At 39.7% G+C, this 20,131-nt stretch overlaps 3 protein-coding genes across 14 annotated transcripts in view; 2 read left to right on the top strand and 1 right to left on the bottom strand.

The window, feature by feature from the left end:
• Positions 1-19,420, bottom strand: part of LOC123803671 (sperm-associated acrosin inhibitor-like) — a 125,726-nt gene extending 106,306 nt beyond the window's left edge. For 5 of the 6 annotated variants that reach the window (XM_087867897.1, XM_087867896.1, XM_087867894.1 and 2 more), the window contains exons 1-2: positions 19,337-19,420; positions 18,926-18,983 (exon numbers count right to left, since the gene is read on the bottom strand). The gene's annotated coding sequence lies outside the window, so the exon portion shown is untranslated. The remainder of the gene's footprint in view (positions 1-18,925; positions 18,984-19,336) is intronic. The other variant, XM_045815319.2, reaches the window with a different exon arrangement.
• Positions 1,356-8,789, top strand: LOC148108858 (ovomucoid-like). Its single transcript, XM_087867764.1, has 3 exons — positions 1,356-1,385; positions 2,207-2,337; positions 8,714-8,789. Exons 1-3 carry the CDS (start codon positions 1,356-1,358, stop codon positions 8,787-8,789), a joined length of 237 nt encoding a protein of 78 aa, XP_087723890.1.
• Positions 19,421-19,570: 150 nt separating the features above from the next.
• Positions 19,571-20,131, top strand: part of FBXO38 (F-box protein 38) — a 53,672-nt gene continuing 53,111 nt past the window's right edge. For 5 of the 7 annotated variants that reach the window (XM_087867892.1, XM_087867891.1, XM_087867889.1 and 2 more), the window contains exon 1: positions 19,572-19,682. The gene's annotated coding sequence lies outside the window, so the exon portion shown is untranslated. Of the gene's footprint in view, positions 19,683-20,131 lie in introns of all 7 variants that reach the window. The other 2 variants (XM_045815254.2, XM_045815253.2) reach the window with 2 other exon arrangements.

Here is a 20,131-nt window from a genome sequence, read left to right as displayed (position 1 = left end):
TAAATCGAGGAATGGGTTATGGTTAAATTCTCAAGTGGGACACTAAGTGTGTTTGGGGAAGTGTTTTGGCAATCAGGCATGGCCAAGCAAATCCTGTGTGAAGGAGACACATATTTTTCTAAGATTTTCACGGTTATTAATTTATATGGGATTCCTGAAGGGGTTAATTAACTGGTTGCATCTCAATGCTACATTTTTTAGTTGATCCTCTTTCCTAAACATTTTTGTTTCAGATATTTTTGGTCACCATTCATTGAGGGTAAGTTTTCTACTTCCTACATGAGAATGATTTTTACAATCAATACAATAGTATTTCTATTAGGTTGAACCACATTAAACCACATGAAATTGCTAATATTTGAGCATTTCTGATATATATAATGGCAATGCATATAGTTCAATCTACCCATCTCTGTCAGAATAGATGCTGGGGTAAACCAGGATTCATCCCTGTCTCTACTATTCCTCTATCTCCTTATATACTGCTAGTGATTAAAGCTCCTTATTTCTGATTTTTATTTTTTTCCTCCTTCTAAATTCATTGCTCTTGCCTGCATATTAAGTTCTCCTCACTTCTTGCCTGTATTATTGCAATGGCCACCCAATGGTCTTCTTGCACTGAGTCTGATACAGGGGTTGGCAAACTATGGCCACCTGTTTTTTGGAAGTAGAGTTTTACTGGAACACAGCCATGCTCATTACTTGATGTATTGTCTCTGGCTGTTTTTAGGCTACAACAACAGAGCTGAGTAGTTGCAATAGAGACCACATGGCTTAAAAATTATAAAATATTGCTACCTAGCTCTTCATAGGAAAAGTTCGTCAATTCCTGTACTAACTCCGCATTCTAAGTGTGGGCCTTCTAAAATGCAAATCTGACTGAGACCTCTCTCTTTAGAACAGTGACTTCTAGTACCGCTGCAGGATAAACCTTTTTGCATGCCTTACAATACCTTATAATACAATTCCCCTTTCTCACCTTAGTTCTAGGTAACTTAAGCTATCTTGGGCTCGATGCTATTTCAGTTTTGTCTTTGTGTACATAATTCTCTCTAATCAAATTATCCTTCTTTTTATACTCATATCCAATTTTAGAAAGCATTTTCATCTTGTAAGAATCCACTGAAGAATCAATTTTTTGGTAAAGCCCCCCCAAACAAACATTGTAGCCTTACTCATTAAAAGAAGAGATGAGAGACATAAACAGTATTTCCCAAAAAGTTATTTGAGTACCTTCTAATAATATTAGTGATGATTTTAGCTAATTTAACAGTGAATATTTTTTATTGCAATAGTCACAGTTTTTCTTTAATGCATGTTAGGAAAAAAGAGGATTACAATTTCAAATCCAAGATATGGATAATCATGTTCAGGACACTTCCAGGGTGAGTAGTCAAGTTTAAAAATAGAAGCCAATTCAACAAAAAAATATTTTTAAAGAAAAATGGCACATGAATTTGGAAGGAATTATGAATCAAGTAACTGAAATTGGCAAACACTGTTGTCAATAATAGGAGCCATTAAAGTTTTGTGGATAGGGCAGTACCCTGATCTATAGATATGTGGATATACTGTGATCTGAGCCAATAAAATAGAAATCTGTGGCAGCTCACTACTTATCTGCTCATTACATGGTGCTCAGGAACTTTCTAAGCCCCCCCTTCTACCTATAGACAATTTACTCTGTCACTCAAGTCCTCTAAATCCAGCTTACTCCAACTCTTGGACTATGGAGGAAGAAAAGTAAAATAAGGAGATACTGAGGAAATCTTTTCTCACTATTCCAGCCTCTTAATCCTCAGAGGACTGGACTATAGCCAATACCAGAGTGTGACCACTCAGGGTATTCTGATCCGGGCACCACAGTTAAAGGGGGTTGATGAACTAAAATGATTTCAGAAGCCCTTGGACAGTGGTTGCAGGCATTTTTGTCACTTCCCAGAATGTTCTCTTTCCCTTCTAACAAGTGACATACATTACACAGCCAAAGTTCAGGGCTGTAAAGCCTCAGCTGCCTTTCAAAGTGGAAATCCAAAGGCTCTGGCTGCTGAATTTAAGATAAGGAAAATTTCACGTTTAAAGTGTGAAGGAAGACATATTTTATCATTATCTCCTGTCTGCACAAAATAAGACTCCCAAGCACTAATATTAGAAGCCATTAAGATCATTACAGGATAGAGAGTTTGACCTGTGAGTTTTGTTTTAGGACGTTCCATGCGGTTATTATCAAAAGACGTCTGTACAAAAGAAACGTATATGCTCCATAAGAGTCAGCCCGTTGTGCGCTTCTAATAATGTTACATATTCTAATACCTGCATGTACTGCTTCGCTAACATGTAAGTGAAAACACCAAACGCAAAACAGAAACTTCTTTTGAGAATCATGGAAGTGTTGAATCACTATATTGTACACCTGAAACTAATATAACACTGTATGCTAACTACACTGGAATTAAAATTAAAACCAAAAACCAAAAACCAAAACCCTTCTACACATTCTGGAAAATGTGCATGAAGTCTGCAAGATGTGATTCTGTAAGCTAAAAATGTCACTGGGGTCTCAGTTCGGCTGGCTGAACGTAAGGAAACTGGGGGGGAACCAGGGACTAAACCACCAGGATTCTGAGCCCCACCTCCAGCCCCAGCGGGGGAGCCCACCCTCTATATGTTTCAGACATTAGGCTTCAATATGAGATTATATGTGATAAAGATTTCTGTTCCTAAAATGTTTAAAAATCATAGCCGTAAGAAAAATCACCCTTTTTAACATAAGACTAAAGCAACAAGTCTCAGCACTCAGTCAGAAGGTTGAGTCCTGCCCCTGTGGTTAAGTGATACTGGGAACGCGCATAACCCCTCTCTACCTCAAGTTCTCATCTACGAGTCTGACATAAGATTTCCTGCTTTACCTGCTAAATACGCTATGACAACAGTGACTCTTCTTTCCTGGTATTTTCAAACATACAAAGCTCTTTGCTGCTTCGGGACCTTTGGGCAAACCGTCCTCTCCTACAAGAATGTTTCCCCCGTCTTTTCACGGGACTAGTTCTTCCTCATTATTCGGGCTTCAGTCTGAATCCGTCTCCCTTATAGATGCCTCCCCTGGCCATCCTACCTAAAATAGATTTAGCTCTGATAGTTTTCATGTGCTTCTGTTCCCTTCATAAGTCTTAGCATAACTTCCAGATATTTTATTTTTCTGTTTCTTTATGTTTGGCCTATCACCAAACATAAGTTCCACAAAGTCAGAGGGCTGGTTCGTGATTTATTCTCAGCACTTAATACAGTGTCTGGTGCCAAGGAAGCACTCAATGAATGAACAAATGAACAAATGGGTTCTTAGGGGGGAGGAATGTGACCACGGGCATAAAAAACATTTTTAAACCTAAAAGCACTCTTTATAGGTAACTTGTTTTTTAATATTAGCGCTTGTTGCTCAATCTCTCAGTTTGAGTAGTTGGTTAAGACTAAAGACTCTGACTCTATAGACTAGAATTGAAATTTCAGCTCTTCTATTTAAACCATATGATCTAGAACAGATAACTTAACCTCAGTAATTACCTGAGAAGCTGACCATGAGAACTGAAAAAGACAAGGCATAAAGGGACCTTAGCATAATGCCTGTGTCATGGTAGGCCCTCAGTAAATAATAGCCCATCAGTGCCTTGTCGTGTTGCTTCCAACTAGACAACCTACCATCCCGGTTTGCCTGAGGCTGAGAGTTTTCCTGCAGCGTGAGACTTTGAGTGCTAAAACAGGATAGTCTCAGACAAACCCAAATAACTGGTCATCTTACCATCAACAGGCCTTCCTATCTAGCCCCTAGTGCTCCTTCCATATTTACCAATTCTTTCTTTCACTGAGACATAATGACCTATACCACAGTCATCCTCAACCAGTGCAACGGTACCTTCCAGACAATCTCAAAACCTCATCTCATAGGCTTCCAATGTGGTGGTCATGATAATCTCATGGCACACTGAGATTCCTTACAGGAAAGAGAAATTGTACAGAACACCCCTTCTCCCAAATTTATTATTAGCTCTCTGCTTCCTTCCTTTCTTCAAACTTACTGTTTACCCTCTTCTCTAGGATCCCAAGGTTTCAGGGAAATGAAAAGTAACTTCTCATTGTTAAGAATTTATCCTTAGGGTTTTAATTTAAAAGCAGAGTGAATAATCAATTCACTCTTTTAGAGTATACAATCCAATGGTCATTAGTGTATTTAGAGTTGTGTGACCAACACCACTATCTAATTTCAGAATAAATTTCATCAAAAATCTGTATCCCTGCTACCACCCCCCCCAAAACCTGGCATCCACTAGTCTACCTTCTGTCTTTATGGATTTGCTTATTCTGAACAATTAGTATGAATGGAATCATACAATATGTGGCTTTTTGTTTCTGACTTCTTTCTTTGAGCATAAGATTATCAAAGTACATCCATGTTGTAGAGTGTATCAGTTCTTCATGCCTTTTTACAGTGGAGTAATAGTCCATTGAATGGCTATACCACATTGCTTTTATCCATTTGTCCGTTAATGGGCATTGGGTTTTTTGCACTTTTTGGCTATTACAAATAATGTTGCTATGAACATTCATGTACAATTTGGGTGAACCTTTTCATTTCTCTTGGGTATATACCTAGGAGTGGAATTTCTGAGTTATATAATAACTCTGTGTTTAACATTTTGAGGGACTGCCAAACTGTTTATCAAAGCAGCTGCAACATTTTACAATCCCACAAGCAATTGTATGAAGGTTCCAATTTCTCCACATCCTCCTCAACACTCATTGGTTGGTACTGTTCATCTTTTTTATGATAACCACCCTAATGGGTATAAGTGGTCTCTTGTTATTATATTTGCATTTCTCTAATGACAAATGATGTTTAGTATCTTCTCATGGACTAATTAGCCATTTGTATATCTTCTTTGAATAAATGTCTATTCAAATCCTTTGGTCACCTTTTAATAACATTACTTGCCTTTTTATTGTGGAGTTGTAAGAGTTCATTATATATTTTGGATACAAGTTCCATATCAGATATTTATTTGCAATATTTTCTCCCATTCTGTGGGTTGTCTTTTAACTTTATTAATGATATCCTATGAAGCACAAAAGATTTTAATTTTGGTGATGTTTAATTTATCTATAGTTGCTGATGCTTTCATTCTCATATCTAAGAAACCAGTGCTTACCCAAAGGTCACAGAGGTTTACTCCTTTGTTTTCTTCTAAGAGGTTTACAATTATTAGTTCTTATACTTATGTCTTTGATCCATTTTGAGTTAGTTTTTGTATATGGTATGAGGCAGGACATCCAACTTCATTGTTTTGTATATGGATTTCCAATTGTCCCAGCGCTGTTCATTGAAGACTATTCTTTCCTCCCTGAATTGTCTTAACGCCCTTGTTGAAAATCAATTGACCATAAATACAAAGGTTTATTTCTGCAGTCTAACTTCTATTCCACTGGTCTGTATATCCATCCTTATGCCAGTAATCATATGTCTTGATTACTGAAGTTTGCTGTAAGGTTTGAAATTAGGAAGGGTGGATTCTTCAACTTCGTTCTTTTGCAAATTGTTTTGGCTATTCTGGGTCCTATCCTTAGAAAGTTTTAAAGGTGTTGTCAAAGAATAATGTACAGATCTGTTCCGCATAATAGTTTTAAGAGTAACATACTAGGAAAAAATGAAATATTCCAATAATAGATGATGGGATTCAATAATCTGTAGTATAACTGTAGTCAATACTTCTTGGGAAACGGTCATGGAAAGCAATTGTGTCACTGTTTATGATAATCCTACAAATATCAATGCTCCAATGCCCTTTGACTTTGCTAGAAAGAAATTTACTATTTTCTAAGGTTTTCATTTTCCAAATAGTTCTTAGATGAGTTCAAAGATATTAGTAGCACTGGAGGGAAATACAATTTTCTTAGACAAAATCTGCTCCTTTTCCTATTGTGGCACTGCCACTTAAATATCCTTGTCCATGTCCATCTCCCCAACGTATAGTACACCTATGTCCTACTGCCAATCTTCTTTTTGTCCCAGTCTAGTTGAGAAATCCATTCTGCTTCTCATGGCTGGCCATTTCAGACATTCACACATAAGAATTATCTGAGTCCCCAGCTGTCACATTTATCTCCTTTAACCTGCAGTTTGTTTCTTCTCAGATTTTCGAGGCATTCCAAATGTGGGGCCAGGACACATAAGATGAGGGGACCAAACACAACTTTACACTATCTGCATGTGTGTCTCCCTCCATCCTTCTGGCTCTAGCTCAGGTGCTGCCAGTACTTCATTTCTGCATCCTGAGGCAGTCGGAAGGTTGATCTGCTTGGGCACACCAAAGACCTCTGGCTGAACATTTTGCTTAAAGGCTCATCCTTTTTAAGCCATATATAACAAAAAGAAATTTTACTAGACATTACCTATTTAGTTTTCTAAAAATTAGCATGATACAATAAGTTAAAAAAAGGGAAAATATGAGGCTATAAAATGATACATACGGTTATGATCAGACTTTTGAAAAATATATTCATTACATACACACTGAAATATAAAATATATTAAAGAGAATACAGGATGAGGATTTTCGAAAGCTCATAAATAAATGGATGTAAATTTTGTGCTTATTATCAGCCAGGAACTGTGCATGCTACTACATAGTAATTACCTCATCCAGTATTCAAAATGATCCTGTGAAGGAGGTACTGGTATTCACTCCCATTTTATAGATGATGAAACTGAGGCTTAGAGTAACTTAGGGACGTATCCAAGATGTCATAGCTCACAAGGGAAGAAACCAAAAGATGAGTCCAGAAATCTGATATCCAGAGCCTACAAGTTAAACTTTGCATTATCTTTTTTTTTTTTTTAAAGATTTTATTTATTCATTTGACACAGAGAGAGAGACAGCCAGTGAGAGAGAGAACACAAGCAGGGGGAGTGGGGGAGAAAGAAGCAGGCTCCCAGCAGAAGAGCCCGACGTGGGGCTCGATCCCAGAACTCCAGGATCACGCCCTGAGCCGAAGGCAGACGCTCAACGACTGAGCCACCCAGGCGCCCCTAAACTTTGCATTATCTTATCTCATGATTAGAATCTTCTATTTGGCTGGAGTTTTAGGATTTTTCAGAATAATTTCTCATATTTATCAATTTGTCTCATGAATATTTAATAAGCACCTCGTAAGTTCACAACACTGTGCTAGGTGCAGAAAAAGGGGAAAAAATACTATTATCATAAATAATACATGATCATAAAGCCTGCCACAGCTTAGAAAGCACTTTCCCAAACAAGGCGCCTGGGAGACCCACCCTAATACTGCCCCGTAGGCAGGAATACAATTATTTCCTTTTTTACATATAAAAGAACAGGCTCCAAAGTTAATTGTTGCCCAATGTCAAATAGGAAGTATTTGCAGAAGATGAACATTTTTATCATTGCCCAGTAGCTCCTCTGTGGCTAGTGTTAATTTAAAAAAAATGGATCACTTTTTGGGGGGGCGTTGGGTGGCTCAGTTGGTTAAGCATCTGACTCTTGATTTCAGCTCAGGTCATGAATTCAGAATTGTGAGATGTAGCCCTATGTGGGGCTCTGAGCTCAAAGGCAGTTTGCTGGAGATTGTCTTCTTCTTCCTCTCCCTCCGCCCCTCCCCCTCTCTAAAATAAATAAATCCATAAAAAAAACAAATAAAAAATGGATCACTTTTGCATGAAAAATGCAATAGCAAAAGCCTATTGGGGCGCCTGGGTGGCACAGCAGTTGGGCGTCTGCCTTCGGCTCAGGGCGTGATCCCGGCATTGTAGGATCGAGCCCCACGTCAGGCTCCTCCGCTGTGAGCCTGCTTCTTCCTTTCCCACTCCCCCTGCTTGTGTTCCCTCTCTCGCTGGCTGTCTCTATCTCTGTCGAATAAATGAATAAAATCTTTAAAAAAAAAAAAAAAAAAAAAAAAAAAAAAAGCCTATTGACTATAATATAATTTAGAACAAAATGTAGTCATTGGCTTGCTGCTGTTATTTGGCCAAAAAGGGCAAATATCTTCAATTACGTTTTCTATATTGCTGTCTTTATATTGCTCTTGACCCCAATGTCCTTTGCCCCCAACAATAAAAATCCTTCCTCCTTGCAGTTCATAGAGTACTCTCACAGTGAGCCTTAAAGAGATTTCTCAGTAGGTACCCATAATTGTGGACATTTTACAAATAAGGTAATCCTGGTTCAGGAAAGTGAAAAAATTTCCCTAGGATACCTCAGCGAATCATTGTTTGTCCCTCCCTGTACTTCTCTTTTTTTTTTTAAACTTTTTTTTTTTTTGATGTAAAGTTCAATGATTCATTAGCTGCGTATAACACCCAGTGCACCATGCAATACGTGCCCTCCTTACTACCCATCACCAGCCTATCCCGTTCCCCCACCCCTCTCCCCTCTGAAGCCCTGTACTTCTTAACATACAGGTTGACACATTTGCTAAAAGCTCTAATAACTTTTCACCATGATTACAAAGTAGAGGATTCTCAAGGGTGAAGGAAGAGTGAGGGGAGAGCTTATCTTTGTAGCTATGGGTTATTTGTAAGTCAGGCATTTACAAATCAAGGCCTCCTTTCCCTTAAAATCCTTACTGGAGTACAGCTAGGTTAGAACGAAGGAAGGTTATGTTGCATACAGATGGGTCTCTAAATATTTATATCCATTTCTCTTAGAGCTTTGAAACTCACTCTTCAAATTCAGTACAATGGAAAATGCAGAAAGACCGAAAAAGTCTGGGATATGACGTGATTTTCCTTTGTCAGGAGTGAACCCATTTGAATTAAGCATCATCTTTCCTTCAAAAAGTGGAATTCATTATATTACTTTATTTTTAAAATATCAATAAATCTTATCCCAACGGAAAGTCCTCTTTAACTCAAGATATTTTTAATGAGATGCGCCAGAATTGTGTTTCTAGAAAAAAAGAATTGAATAGAAGTGAACCCTGACTTTGAGCAACTCATAGTCTGATAGGCTAATTGGACAATTCATTCAATATCAGTCAATATTCTTTAAAGTACTCATCAGACTGACAGATTTGGTTAAATTCTGGGACCTCAATGGTATTCAAAACAGGTCTACGTCCGAGTTTACAATCCAGCAAGGGAGCAAGAAAATGAATGATTATTTAAAAATATGTGGGGAAGAAAAGGACCCCATGACTTCTAGGAGCCAACCTTAGCATTGCTCCAGGTTAGCCTCCTACTCACAGTTGGGCTTAATGTTCTGTTTAACATAAACAATTTCATAGAACATTAACACCCAGCAAAGCCACGATGAATCAAGACAAAGACAGTACCATTCCATAATCACACCTGTACAAAGGCAAAACGTGAACATTATACAAACTACAAAATACTAAACATCTCCTAACTAGACTAATGTAAGTGACTGCCGATTCTCTACCAATTACAACTTTAGCCTTTGGCTATTCTTCCCTCTTTCTAAATAAGACTTTCTAAGATATCAAAGTGTAGAATTACTCCACTCTTGAGGGCATGCAATCTAGAGCAAAGCCTGTCTTCCTTAAATTTTCCCCAAATTAATTTGACAATCCCAAATCCTACAATAAATCTTTTCTAATATCCTTTTACTGAGCTGCCTTATGGCTTCCCGTGTGTGTCTCCCTCTCCACAACAAATCATAAACCCAACTTGTTCAACTCAAATGTTCCTGGTGTTCTTTGGCTGGAGGGCATTGACAAATGTAAAACTTGAAAGTGGCAACAATATCATGCCTGTCGCTCAAAACCCTCTTTTCTCACTTCCCTTTCAAGGCATGGAGAGGGGCATGAATAATATGAAAATAGGTGATATCTGAACTCTTAAGGGATAGGGAATATTTTATTCATTTATTTTTTCATTCATTGACTCATATAATACCTTGTTCCAAAAATAATTCAAGGTGACAATATTATACAGTGGATTGAGAGGTACAAAGTAGAGGGCGGCTCTCTGAGAACAGTCATCTAAAGACAACACTGACCAAAGAGACATCTAAACACAATGGAACCCTAAAGGGGGATGATGATACCCCAAGTGACACTGACCTCTAACCAAATACTCCTTTCCCCACAGCTCAGGCTCTCCCTACACTTTCCTCAACCTGGAATGACTTGTGAATCACCTCCTGTCAGGTTCTACTTGACTCCCTGTCTCCATAAGCATCTTCTTCCCTTGTCTGGAAACTCCTCATTTTCTTTCTTTTTTTTTTTTTTTTAATTTTTTATTATGTTATGTTAGTCACCATACAGTACATCATTAGTTTTTGATGTAGTGTTCCAGGATTCATTGTTTGCATATAACACCCAGCGCTCCATCCAATATGTGCCCTCCTTAATACTCATCACTGGCCTATCCCAATCTCCCACCCTCCTCCCCTCTGAAACCCTCAGTTTGTTTCCCGGAGTCCATAGTCTCTTGTGGTTCATTCCCCCTTCTATTTACCCCCCCTTCATTCTTCCCTTCCTTCTCCTACCGATCTCCCTGCTATTCCTTATGTTCCATAAATAAGTGAAACCATATGATGATTGTCTTTCTCTGCTTGACTTATTTCAGTTAGCATAATCTCCTCCAGTCCCGTCCATGTTGCTGCAAATGTTGGGTAATCGTTCTTTCTGATGGCTGAGTAATATTCCATCGAATATATGGACCACATCTTCTTAATCCAATCGTCTGTTGAAGGGCATCTTGGCTCCTTCCACAGCTTAGCTACCGTGGACAATGCTGCTATGAACACTGGGGTGCATATGGCCCTTCTCTTCACTACGTCTGTATCTTTGGGGTAAATACCCAGTAGTGCAATTGCTGGGTCATAGGGTAGCTCTATTTTTAACTTTTTGAGGGACCTCCACACTACAGCCATACCAGCCTGAACGTGCCTGATCTCCTCTGGAGACTCTTCATTTTCATCCCCATCTCAATCACTATCCCCCTACTGATGGCAAGCTCAGTCTGATCTCAGGATCTAAAACAAAACAAAACAAACTCATTTATTCCCCCTTAGTCTTAAAGAATTTAAGAAGCTCTAGTCTATTTCTCAGGTAAATCCAGGTCACTCTTGGTCAAACCTAATGATTTTTAAGTTGATTAGTACTGTTCTCATAAGAGCCATTAAAATGTGTGTCTGTGACTTTTGCTTGTCACAAAGACTGGAGTGGTACTACTAGCATTCAGTGGACTAAGGCTCTGTAATGTACTGGAGAGTTCCACATGGTGAAGAAATGACCCATCCAAAATGCCAATAGTACTCCTATTGAGAAACATCTCACCCATAGATGGAAAGTATCATTTCCAACCCTGCCTCTCCCCGTGCCCACACTAGGTATCAGTAATCGACGATCGTACACTCCACTGAGCTCTGTGTGGCCTCAAAATCTTGTCTCAACATAACAATCTAGGCATGCCTTGCCCATCAGATTTGTCATGGAAGACAAAACCCATTTTCCATTTTAAGGCTAAGGAAGCTTCATGGTTCTCGAGATGAAGTCTTCACCTGGTACCTTAATCCTATCCCATTTCCTATGCCTGTAGCCATGACTTGGTCATCTGACTGCTTTCCCAGTCCTTCTAAGCCAAGCGCCCTGTGAGGGAGGTAAGTTCTGTGGCTGGGACGCTGCACCATTCCCAACAGGTGTCTCTGACAGTAAATGCCAGCTTGCCAGCATTACCTTGCCACACATAGAAAGAAAGAAAGAAAGAAAGAAAGAAAGAAAGAAAGAAAGAAAGAAAGAAAGAAAGAAAGAAAGAAAGAAAAAGGCTTGCTCCCAGCACAGTGAGTGAGTTACACCCTCTAGTGGGGAAACCACATGTAATATAACCAACTTCTTTGGAAGACTTAACACCCAAAAGAAAATCCAACTCAAAGTGACTGAAGTTAAAAAAAAAAAAAAAAAAAAGTTGTGTGTGTGGCACTTTCTATGGCTCCTACATCTGAAAAGTCAAGAGGAATCTCTGAATTCATGCACGGCTAGATGAGAGTCTCAGAAAAAGATGCCAGAAATTTTTCTCTCCATTTTTGGGATCCATCCATGCTTTCCTAGATGTTGTCTTCATTTTCAGATAGACATTAACCACCCCACCCCACCCTCACCCCTCTGGCAGATCTAAGCAGTTATAGACTTAACAGGTTCAGCAGAAGACAGCTTTCCTTTCCTAAAACTTCTAATAAAGGATTTGAGGCTTATGAGACTAGATGGAATAAGATTCCTGACTCAGTCTAGAGCTATGGCTACAGCCATGCTTAACTCTCATCGAAATGGACTGAATTATAAGGCACTGCAGAGACAGGGGTGATGAAGCTGTCTGTATGGACTAGAAGAGGATGAAGAATTGTTCCCAAAAGGAATACTGAGGCACTATAGCCAGGATAAATGAACCAAAGTCAAGCAAAACAACAACTGTTTTGACACTATCCTTTCTGGAAGCCATCTTCCCTCCCCTGAGTCTAAAATTGCCCTCAGGCCTGTGTAAAACTCAATCCCCTGCCTTTTTTTTTTTTTTTTTTTGCCTTTACTACAATTAACTATTTAGCCCTTCCATATCATAATAACACTTTACTGTCTTGGTAGAAAGCAAGGAAATGTCACCTAGAGATCTAAGCCTTCTGAAAAACACACTTTCATAGTCCTACAAAATTGACTTCCCATTTCACAAACCATGGAAAGTCTGGTAAGAGGACCCCAGGGCATTTATGTTCTTATTACTTGCTCTGTATCTCTAATTTTGCAGAGCTCTCCTTCAGCTTCTCATTTCACCTGATACAGATGCCTTACTCCCTACCACTTTGGTGGAAGTGAGGCCTTCCCCATCTTCCTTCATTCCTCAAGCACTTTCAAGGCTATTTGGGGTAACAGATATTTTGTGAAAGTTTGAGACAATAAGGGAGGACAATGGCTAGCAATCATAGGAAATATATCAAGATTCTTTTGGTTAAGAGTGATGAAAATCCAGGGCACCTGGGTGGCTCAGTCAGTTAAGCATCCAACTCTTGATTTTGGTTCAGGTCACGATCTCAGGGTTGTGATATTGAGCCCTGAGTTGGGCTCCGTGCTCAGTATGGAGTCTGCTTGGGATTCTCTCCTCTCTCCCTCTGCCCCTCCCCCCCCCCAAATAAATAAATCTTTAAAAAAAAGAGTGATGAAAATCCAACTGCAACTTAGCTTAGGCTAAATAAGAAATGTGTGGGTTCATGCAATTAGGAGGGTTGAGGGTGGGTCTTAACTCAAGCTCAGCGATAGACTTAAACAATACCAGGGGTCCATCTCTGCCCTCTGCTAGTCTCTAAGCGCCGGTTTCATCATCTCCCATACAGACTCTATCTACATGAGATAATGGCTGCTACCTCCCCAGTCAAGTGTCTCTAGAGCCAACAGGAAAAGAGGTGGGGGTGGGAAGAAGGGAATACTGGGACCAAGTGCAACACCCCTCCAATTAATATGCAACTATAATCCCCAGATACGGGAAACAGATTTTTTTTTACATGATTAAGTGTCTTATAATCCCCAAAAGATTCAATGTAAATATATAAATGAAGATTGAATTCTATCTATATTACTATTATGTGTTCAGGAACAATCTATAAATGTCATTTAAAATATTTGTCTTATTTTAAGAAAATATAGCATATTAAAGGATATAATGAAATGAATCTTATTCTAATTTGAAGTTTTTGATTGAGTATTGATTTAAACTTAGAATTTTAAGTTAAAAGAATAAGAATTTTATAAGAACTAAATATTATTGGCATTTTGAGAAGTTATCATTTGCCATATTTACATGTTTAATTGAACAGAATTATAATGTTTATTTATTTGGGAAGGTTTTATTTGTGAAGCAAATGAAGCACTTAAAAGGGAAAACTGAGTGTATTAGATTTATCCACTCATTCATGAATTCCTTCATTCAACAAAACCTAACTGTGTGTCCACCCCCCGTATCTGTTCAATTTTGAGAAACCAATCTACCTCTATGCTTATTTATCTGTCTTCCCTTACCAAATTGAAGGTTTGCCATCACAATCGTTTCCTTGCACCTAGTCCAATTCCTGGTCCCCGAGCACTCAGGAAATATATATTGAATGAATGAATAAACCACGTGAGGCCCAAAATTACAACTGTTCTCCCTGTTATCTTTGGAATTCAAGGACCATCAGTTTCTGTTAAAGTATTGGGTTCACCTAGGGGACCATCTTCCATTTCTTTCCTTGTAATAGCTGAATGACATTGCTTCACCTCCTGCTTATAGGGAGGTAACTTGTTCATTCGGGGGAGGGGGAGAGTCACAGGGTAAGCAAGGGGAAACAGTGAATCCTGTGTGCAGCTGGAACACACTGTTTGTGAAGGGAAAAGAGACTGAAATGGTAGGCCACAACCAATGTGTATTGGGCCTTGGACATCTGATTAACAATTCACAAATGTATACATAAAGGTTAAAAATTCAATCACAAAGAAGCCATTCACAAAATCCACAGTATGCTTTAGGAAGATTAATCAGATTTTCATTTGGAGGAAAAATGTGTACCATTTAGTAATTAGGAATATGGATTTTGATGTTAGATAGCTCAGATTTCATGATTCTCTGCAATTTACTAGCTGTGTGAACCTTAGCAAAAAACTTAACCTCTTTGAAAGTGGGTTGCGTTTTTATAAAATGGGGCAAGCGGTACTTAGGTCACAGAACTCATCGGATTAAATGTAATGATGTATTTAAATGACTGGCAGAGTGACATTGTGATTACAAGAATGCAAAAAAAAAAAAACAAACAATAAACCCCAAACACAATGAAAGTAAGACTTTGCAGGGGAGAGGCTAGAGCCAGGATGATTGCGGAGACAGACAAACAATTAAGAAGTAGTGACACAGAAGCCCATAGGGGGAGGAAAAGTGAGTTAAAGAGGGTGCTTGCAGTTATTTCAAGTCTAGCTGCAAACAGCTTGGACTGACTCAGTGCCTGCTGCGCTCCTGGGCATCCTGGCATTCCCCTGAAATGTTCTTTGTACAAGTTTCCCAGCCTGCCTAGGAGCAGAGACTGGTTTCTAGTCATCTCTGCAGCCCTAGTGCCTAATATATTACCAGGTTCCATGAAATCTTTTTAATAAATGTCGACTGATAATAAATAGTTCTTGACATTTCAAACAATTTTCTAAAGAGTAACTTCTTTGCTCTCATATTTCTAGAGATCAGGCTAAAAGATCTGTCCTAGATGTAGTGACAGGGAAAACACAATATGAGTAACTGTAAAAAGAAAGCTTATTAGTTTCTTAAGCTTCATCCTCAGTCTTTTCACTTTCCTGTGACATAACTTTGATTTGGTGCAGTTTGGTCCAAAATAAAAATAAAAAGCAAAGGCCTTGTTACTTAATGCTTTCCTCAGAGCTCAGGCTTATAAAAGCCTCCCATGCAGGTTTTTCCTTCTCTCTGTTTCTCTTTCTCTTCCTACCTTCTTTCCTTCTCTCTTGTTTTGTTGCTTTTTTATTGTTGTTACTGTTGTTATATTTTTGGGTTTTTTTCCCCCTAATCTACCACCTTGTGTTTGGTTTTGAAATTGCAATTCTCTATGTATATACCTATGTACAATATCCTTTCTTAGGATTTCCTTATGTAACTCAGGAAAGTGTAAAATGCTTTGAAAATGAACTTCAGAAATACCACATGCTAAGAGTTCAGCCCTTGCAACTTCAACTATAGCTGAGAAGAAGGAAAGAAAAGAGGCCTCTCGACAGTCAAATAATAACAGCTGAGCTTTGTGGAGTTTTTGATGCATGCCAGACACTGTTCTAAGTGGGTTACAAATATTTCCTCATGAAAGAAGAGAGAAAAGATGTGGAGAAACTGGAATCCTTGTGCACTGCTGGTGAGAATGTGAAATGGTGCAGATGATATGAAAAAATTAAAAATAAAATTACCATATGATCCAGCAATCCACTTTTGGACATATATGTGAAAGAATGTAAAGGCAGATCTAAAAGAGATATTTGCATACTCATGGTAACTGAAGCATTATTCACAATAGCCAAGAGGTAAAACAACCCAAATGTCCATCGATGGATGAACGGATAAACAAAATGTGGTGTATACATACAATGGAGTATTATTCAACCTTAAAAAGGAAGGAAATTCTGACATATGCCACAACAGGGATGAACCTTGAAGACATTATGCAAAGTGAAAGTAGCCAAACACAAAAGGACAAATAATACATGATTCCACTTATATTAGGTATCTAGAGACAAAAAGTGGAATAGTTGCCAGGGGCTGGGGGGTGGGCAGGCATGGGAGTTGTTTAGTGGGTATAGAGTTTCAATTTGGGAAGATAAAAAAAAAAAAGTTCTGGACGGTAGATGGTAGTAATTGTTGCATGGCAATGTAAATATACTTAGTGCCACTGAAGTCTACACTTAAAAATGTTTAAGATGGTAAATTTTGTTACGTGTATTTTTACACAATTAAAAAAAATGTAAAGAATGATTTATGTGCAGACTCAGAACTATTTGTACTGGTAGGATTACCAGGCTTTCTTTTTGTTACCTGTGCTACTAAAATCTACATATGTCCAAAAAAATTAAAAACAAATAAATAAGGTAGTGTGGTAAATTAAAGATGGCCACAAATTCTTTGCTTTTCCCCTTGAATCTAGGCTGGCTCAGTGTCTTCCTGACCAATAGACTGTGACAGAAGTAACTTCTGCGATCCAAGGCTAGATCGTAAGAAGTCCTACTATACTGCTTGGAACAGCTCACTCTCTGCATTTACGGTCTCTGAGAGCTCCCTCAGCAAGCACTTTGTTGTGAGAAACCTAAACCAGAGAAAGAGGCCATGTGCAGGCACTCTGTTGGATAGCTCTAGCTGAGCCCGTAGTGGGCTTCCAGACTGAATTGCCAATAACATAACATTCGTTTGAGCCTGACTGTTTCAGCTGACATCTGACCGCAAATGTGTAAGAGACCCCAAGCTAGAACTGCCCAGCCAAGTCCAGTCAACCCACAGAATCAAGACAGATCACAAATTGTGTTAAACCACTAAATTCTGCAGTGGTTTATTATGTAGGTATCATAATGATGTCCATTTTTACTTGACAAACCTGAAGGTGAGAACTGAAATGCTTGCTCACTGGTCCCTGCCAGTCAGCAGAGAAACTCACATTTGAAGCAGATCTTTCTAAACTTCTAAAATTGTAAAGCCTGCATTGCTGACCACTGAATACAGTTTCTCAGTCAAAAGCGGCTACAAAAGGATTTACTTCTCAAAATATCCTGTATATAAATTCATAGCTGAGTTCTGTCACATTACTCAACTCCAAGGGTAATGTGGATGACCCCACTGTGCATGGTTCCTCCTGCAGCTGTGCATTACACAGGCCCCATGGCCATAAGAAGGGAACCTGAACAAACCCTGTCCCCTATCCTCAACCAGAGTTTGTTCTCTTAAGTGTTAAGACCTTCTAACAAATGTTCAGCCATTGTCTAAGGACCTAAGAAATTTCAAGGAAGAAGAGAGGCAGGTTCTAGAACCTATGAGAGTATGAGAGGTAAGAGGTATTTAAATATTTAATTAAGGGGCACCTGGGTGGCTCACTCGGTTAAGCGCCCAGGTCCTGGAATCAAGTCCCGAGTCGGGCTCCCTGCTCCTAGGGGAGTCTGCTTTTCCTTCTGCCATTCTCTCTCTCATGAATAAAATAAAAATAAAATCTTAAAAAATTAAAAAGGAGTAAGAATTAAAAAAAAAAAAACAAACCCACAATGGTTCAGGGCCATTTAGTGTAGGGCAGATTTCACTGTAGAGGGCAGAGCTTCCCTGATGATGCTACTATGTGAGAGCAGCGAACACTAGCTCAGGACTCTAATAACACCCACACCACCAAGGAACAAAAAAATCTTAGAGGTAAAGGGATGCACACGTTCTGCCTTAAAATGTTAAAACTGGGGCGCCTGGGTGGCTCAGTCAGTTAAGTGTCCAACTCTTGATTTTGGCTCAGGTCATGACCTCAGGGTCCCGAGATTAAGCCTCACATCTGGCTCTGTGCTAAGCTGGGAGTCGGCTTGCTCCTCTCCCTCTGCTCCCCGTCCCTCCCCAAATGAATAAATAAAATCTTAGAAAAAGAATGTTAAAACTAGTTTTTAAGTCTTTTTATACACAGCAGGCACTCTTAGCACTCAGAAAACATCTCTATTCAGCAATTATTATAATATTTGTAGATAAGCTTTTGTTTCCCTTTCTAAATTTGAAGTAGGAAACATACCTTTATTTGGGAGTATTTCTGGTCCCACCACAGTACTCTTAAGGAGGAATGCTAATCACATTCAGTAATATATTCAAATAAAGATTCAACCCATTTGCACTGAAATAAGCTCAGTGCTTGACTTTCATATATAATTCCTATTTGTTTTTCTAAACGGTCCAGAAAACAAAAAAAGCCAAAGTTTGTTTTACTGTTTGATTTATTTTAGTTCAAATATGAAAGATATTGGCGGAAGCAACTAACATGGGAACAGGACTTTATTTTCACTTACAGGAATAATGTAATATTCCTGGGGATTAAGATGACCAATATATAAATATGATGAGGTTTTGTTGCTTTTTCTTCCCAGAGCCCTAAATCAAGACACGTGGTTTGACACCTGGACTGGCGTAGCGAGAACTGTGAATGCCATAATAAGCTGAAACCTATGATGCCAAACCATAGTAGAGAAAAAGCAAAAACCAGGTTTGGCATCAAGAAAACTCTAGGAAGGACCGCGCCCCCACTGCAAAGTCCATGTTCAGTTCTTTCTACAGCAGAATTGTCTAGCTGGCCCTGTGTCTTTTCAAATTGGGTCTCATGCACACTCTTTCCTAAAGATTATTTGTATCTATTTTAATTTATGCATTTTAGTCCATTTTACTTACATGTATGCAGCGGAGAGAACGTGGGATATGGAGGGTAAAATTTTGCGTTTCGGTCCACCTGTGCGACATTGAGTACGTCAATTAACCTCTCTGAAGATAACATTTTATCCATTAAACAAAGGAAAAAACCGATTAAGTGATTCCTGCCCATATGTTAAGAGTGGTAGGGAGTTCTTTATGAGACACTTATGTGAAAGGTTTTTGAAACCTACCAAATACTGTTAATTATGTGCAGAAACAACGTCCCCCAAACAGAGAAGGGCTGATTTATTATTAACAGCTTCAACTGTCCCCCGCAACTCTTCTCCAAAAAAAAAAAGATTTTCCTTTTTTAGCTAAACGAATTCTGAAAAAATCCCTCCTGGAACGCAGTCGTTTTGCAAATGCCAAACACCAGGTTCAAAAGCTTACCCAAAGCCGCCGAACACCAGAGAAGCGAGGCGCAAACCACAAAAAAGTGACTGCCTCCCTCGCCTCAGACTCGCGGCACTTCCGGCGCGGCAATGCCGTCATGGAAAGACGGAAGGGCTCCAGCCCATCATGAACCGCCACGCTCAACATGGCAGCCATGAGTCGACGTCCGCGTCCCACACCCAACATGGACATGCGAAAAGAGCCCAGACCCGGAAGACAACCCTCCGGAAATGCCCGGGCGGCGGCGGAAGCGGAAGCGCCGCGGCGGTGGGGGGCCGCGGGAAGTGTCGGTCGCGCTTTTCCCTCCCTCTCAACCACAATAACAGACGGAGGGCCGGCGTAGGTGAGGCGGCGTTCGAGTGGGCCCGGGGACCGGCGGCGGACCGCAGAGCCGGGGGTGTGGGCGGCGGCGTAGAGGCGGCCGGATCGGGGCTCCGGGGTTGCCGGGCTCCCGACCTCCTGGGCTCTCGGTCTCCGGCTCCTTTCAGGCCTAGAGCTCCCGGGAAAGCAGGGATTGGGTTTGTGGGTCTTGGCCTTGTAGGCCTTGGTTGTGGGGTTTGCTTGCCTTGCTCAGAGCTGGCCGAAGATTCTAGCATACAGAACCCTCTCTGGGTCTTGGTTTCCTCAGAATGGGGGCGGGGTGGGGGGTTGGCCTCGGCAATTTATGGGACACCATCCCACTCCGGACGTCACGAATTCTACGATTTTAACGTTGTCAGTGTTTAAGCCAACAAGTTAAGGAAGATCTGTAGTCAGCGTACTGAGGGGATGTCTCTGAGCAAGATGCAATGA

The sequence above is a fragment of the Ursus americanus genome, chromosome 15 (assembly GCF_024610735.1).
Source record: "Ursus americanus isolate L20-20 chromosome 15, mUrsAme1.1.p, whole genome shotgun sequence".
NCBI classification, from domain to species: Eukaryota; Metazoa; Chordata; class Mammalia; order Carnivora; family Ursidae; genus Ursus; species Ursus americanus.
Note: the sequence above shows the minus strand (reverse complement) of the source record. Positions and strands in the feature narration are given on the sequence as shown.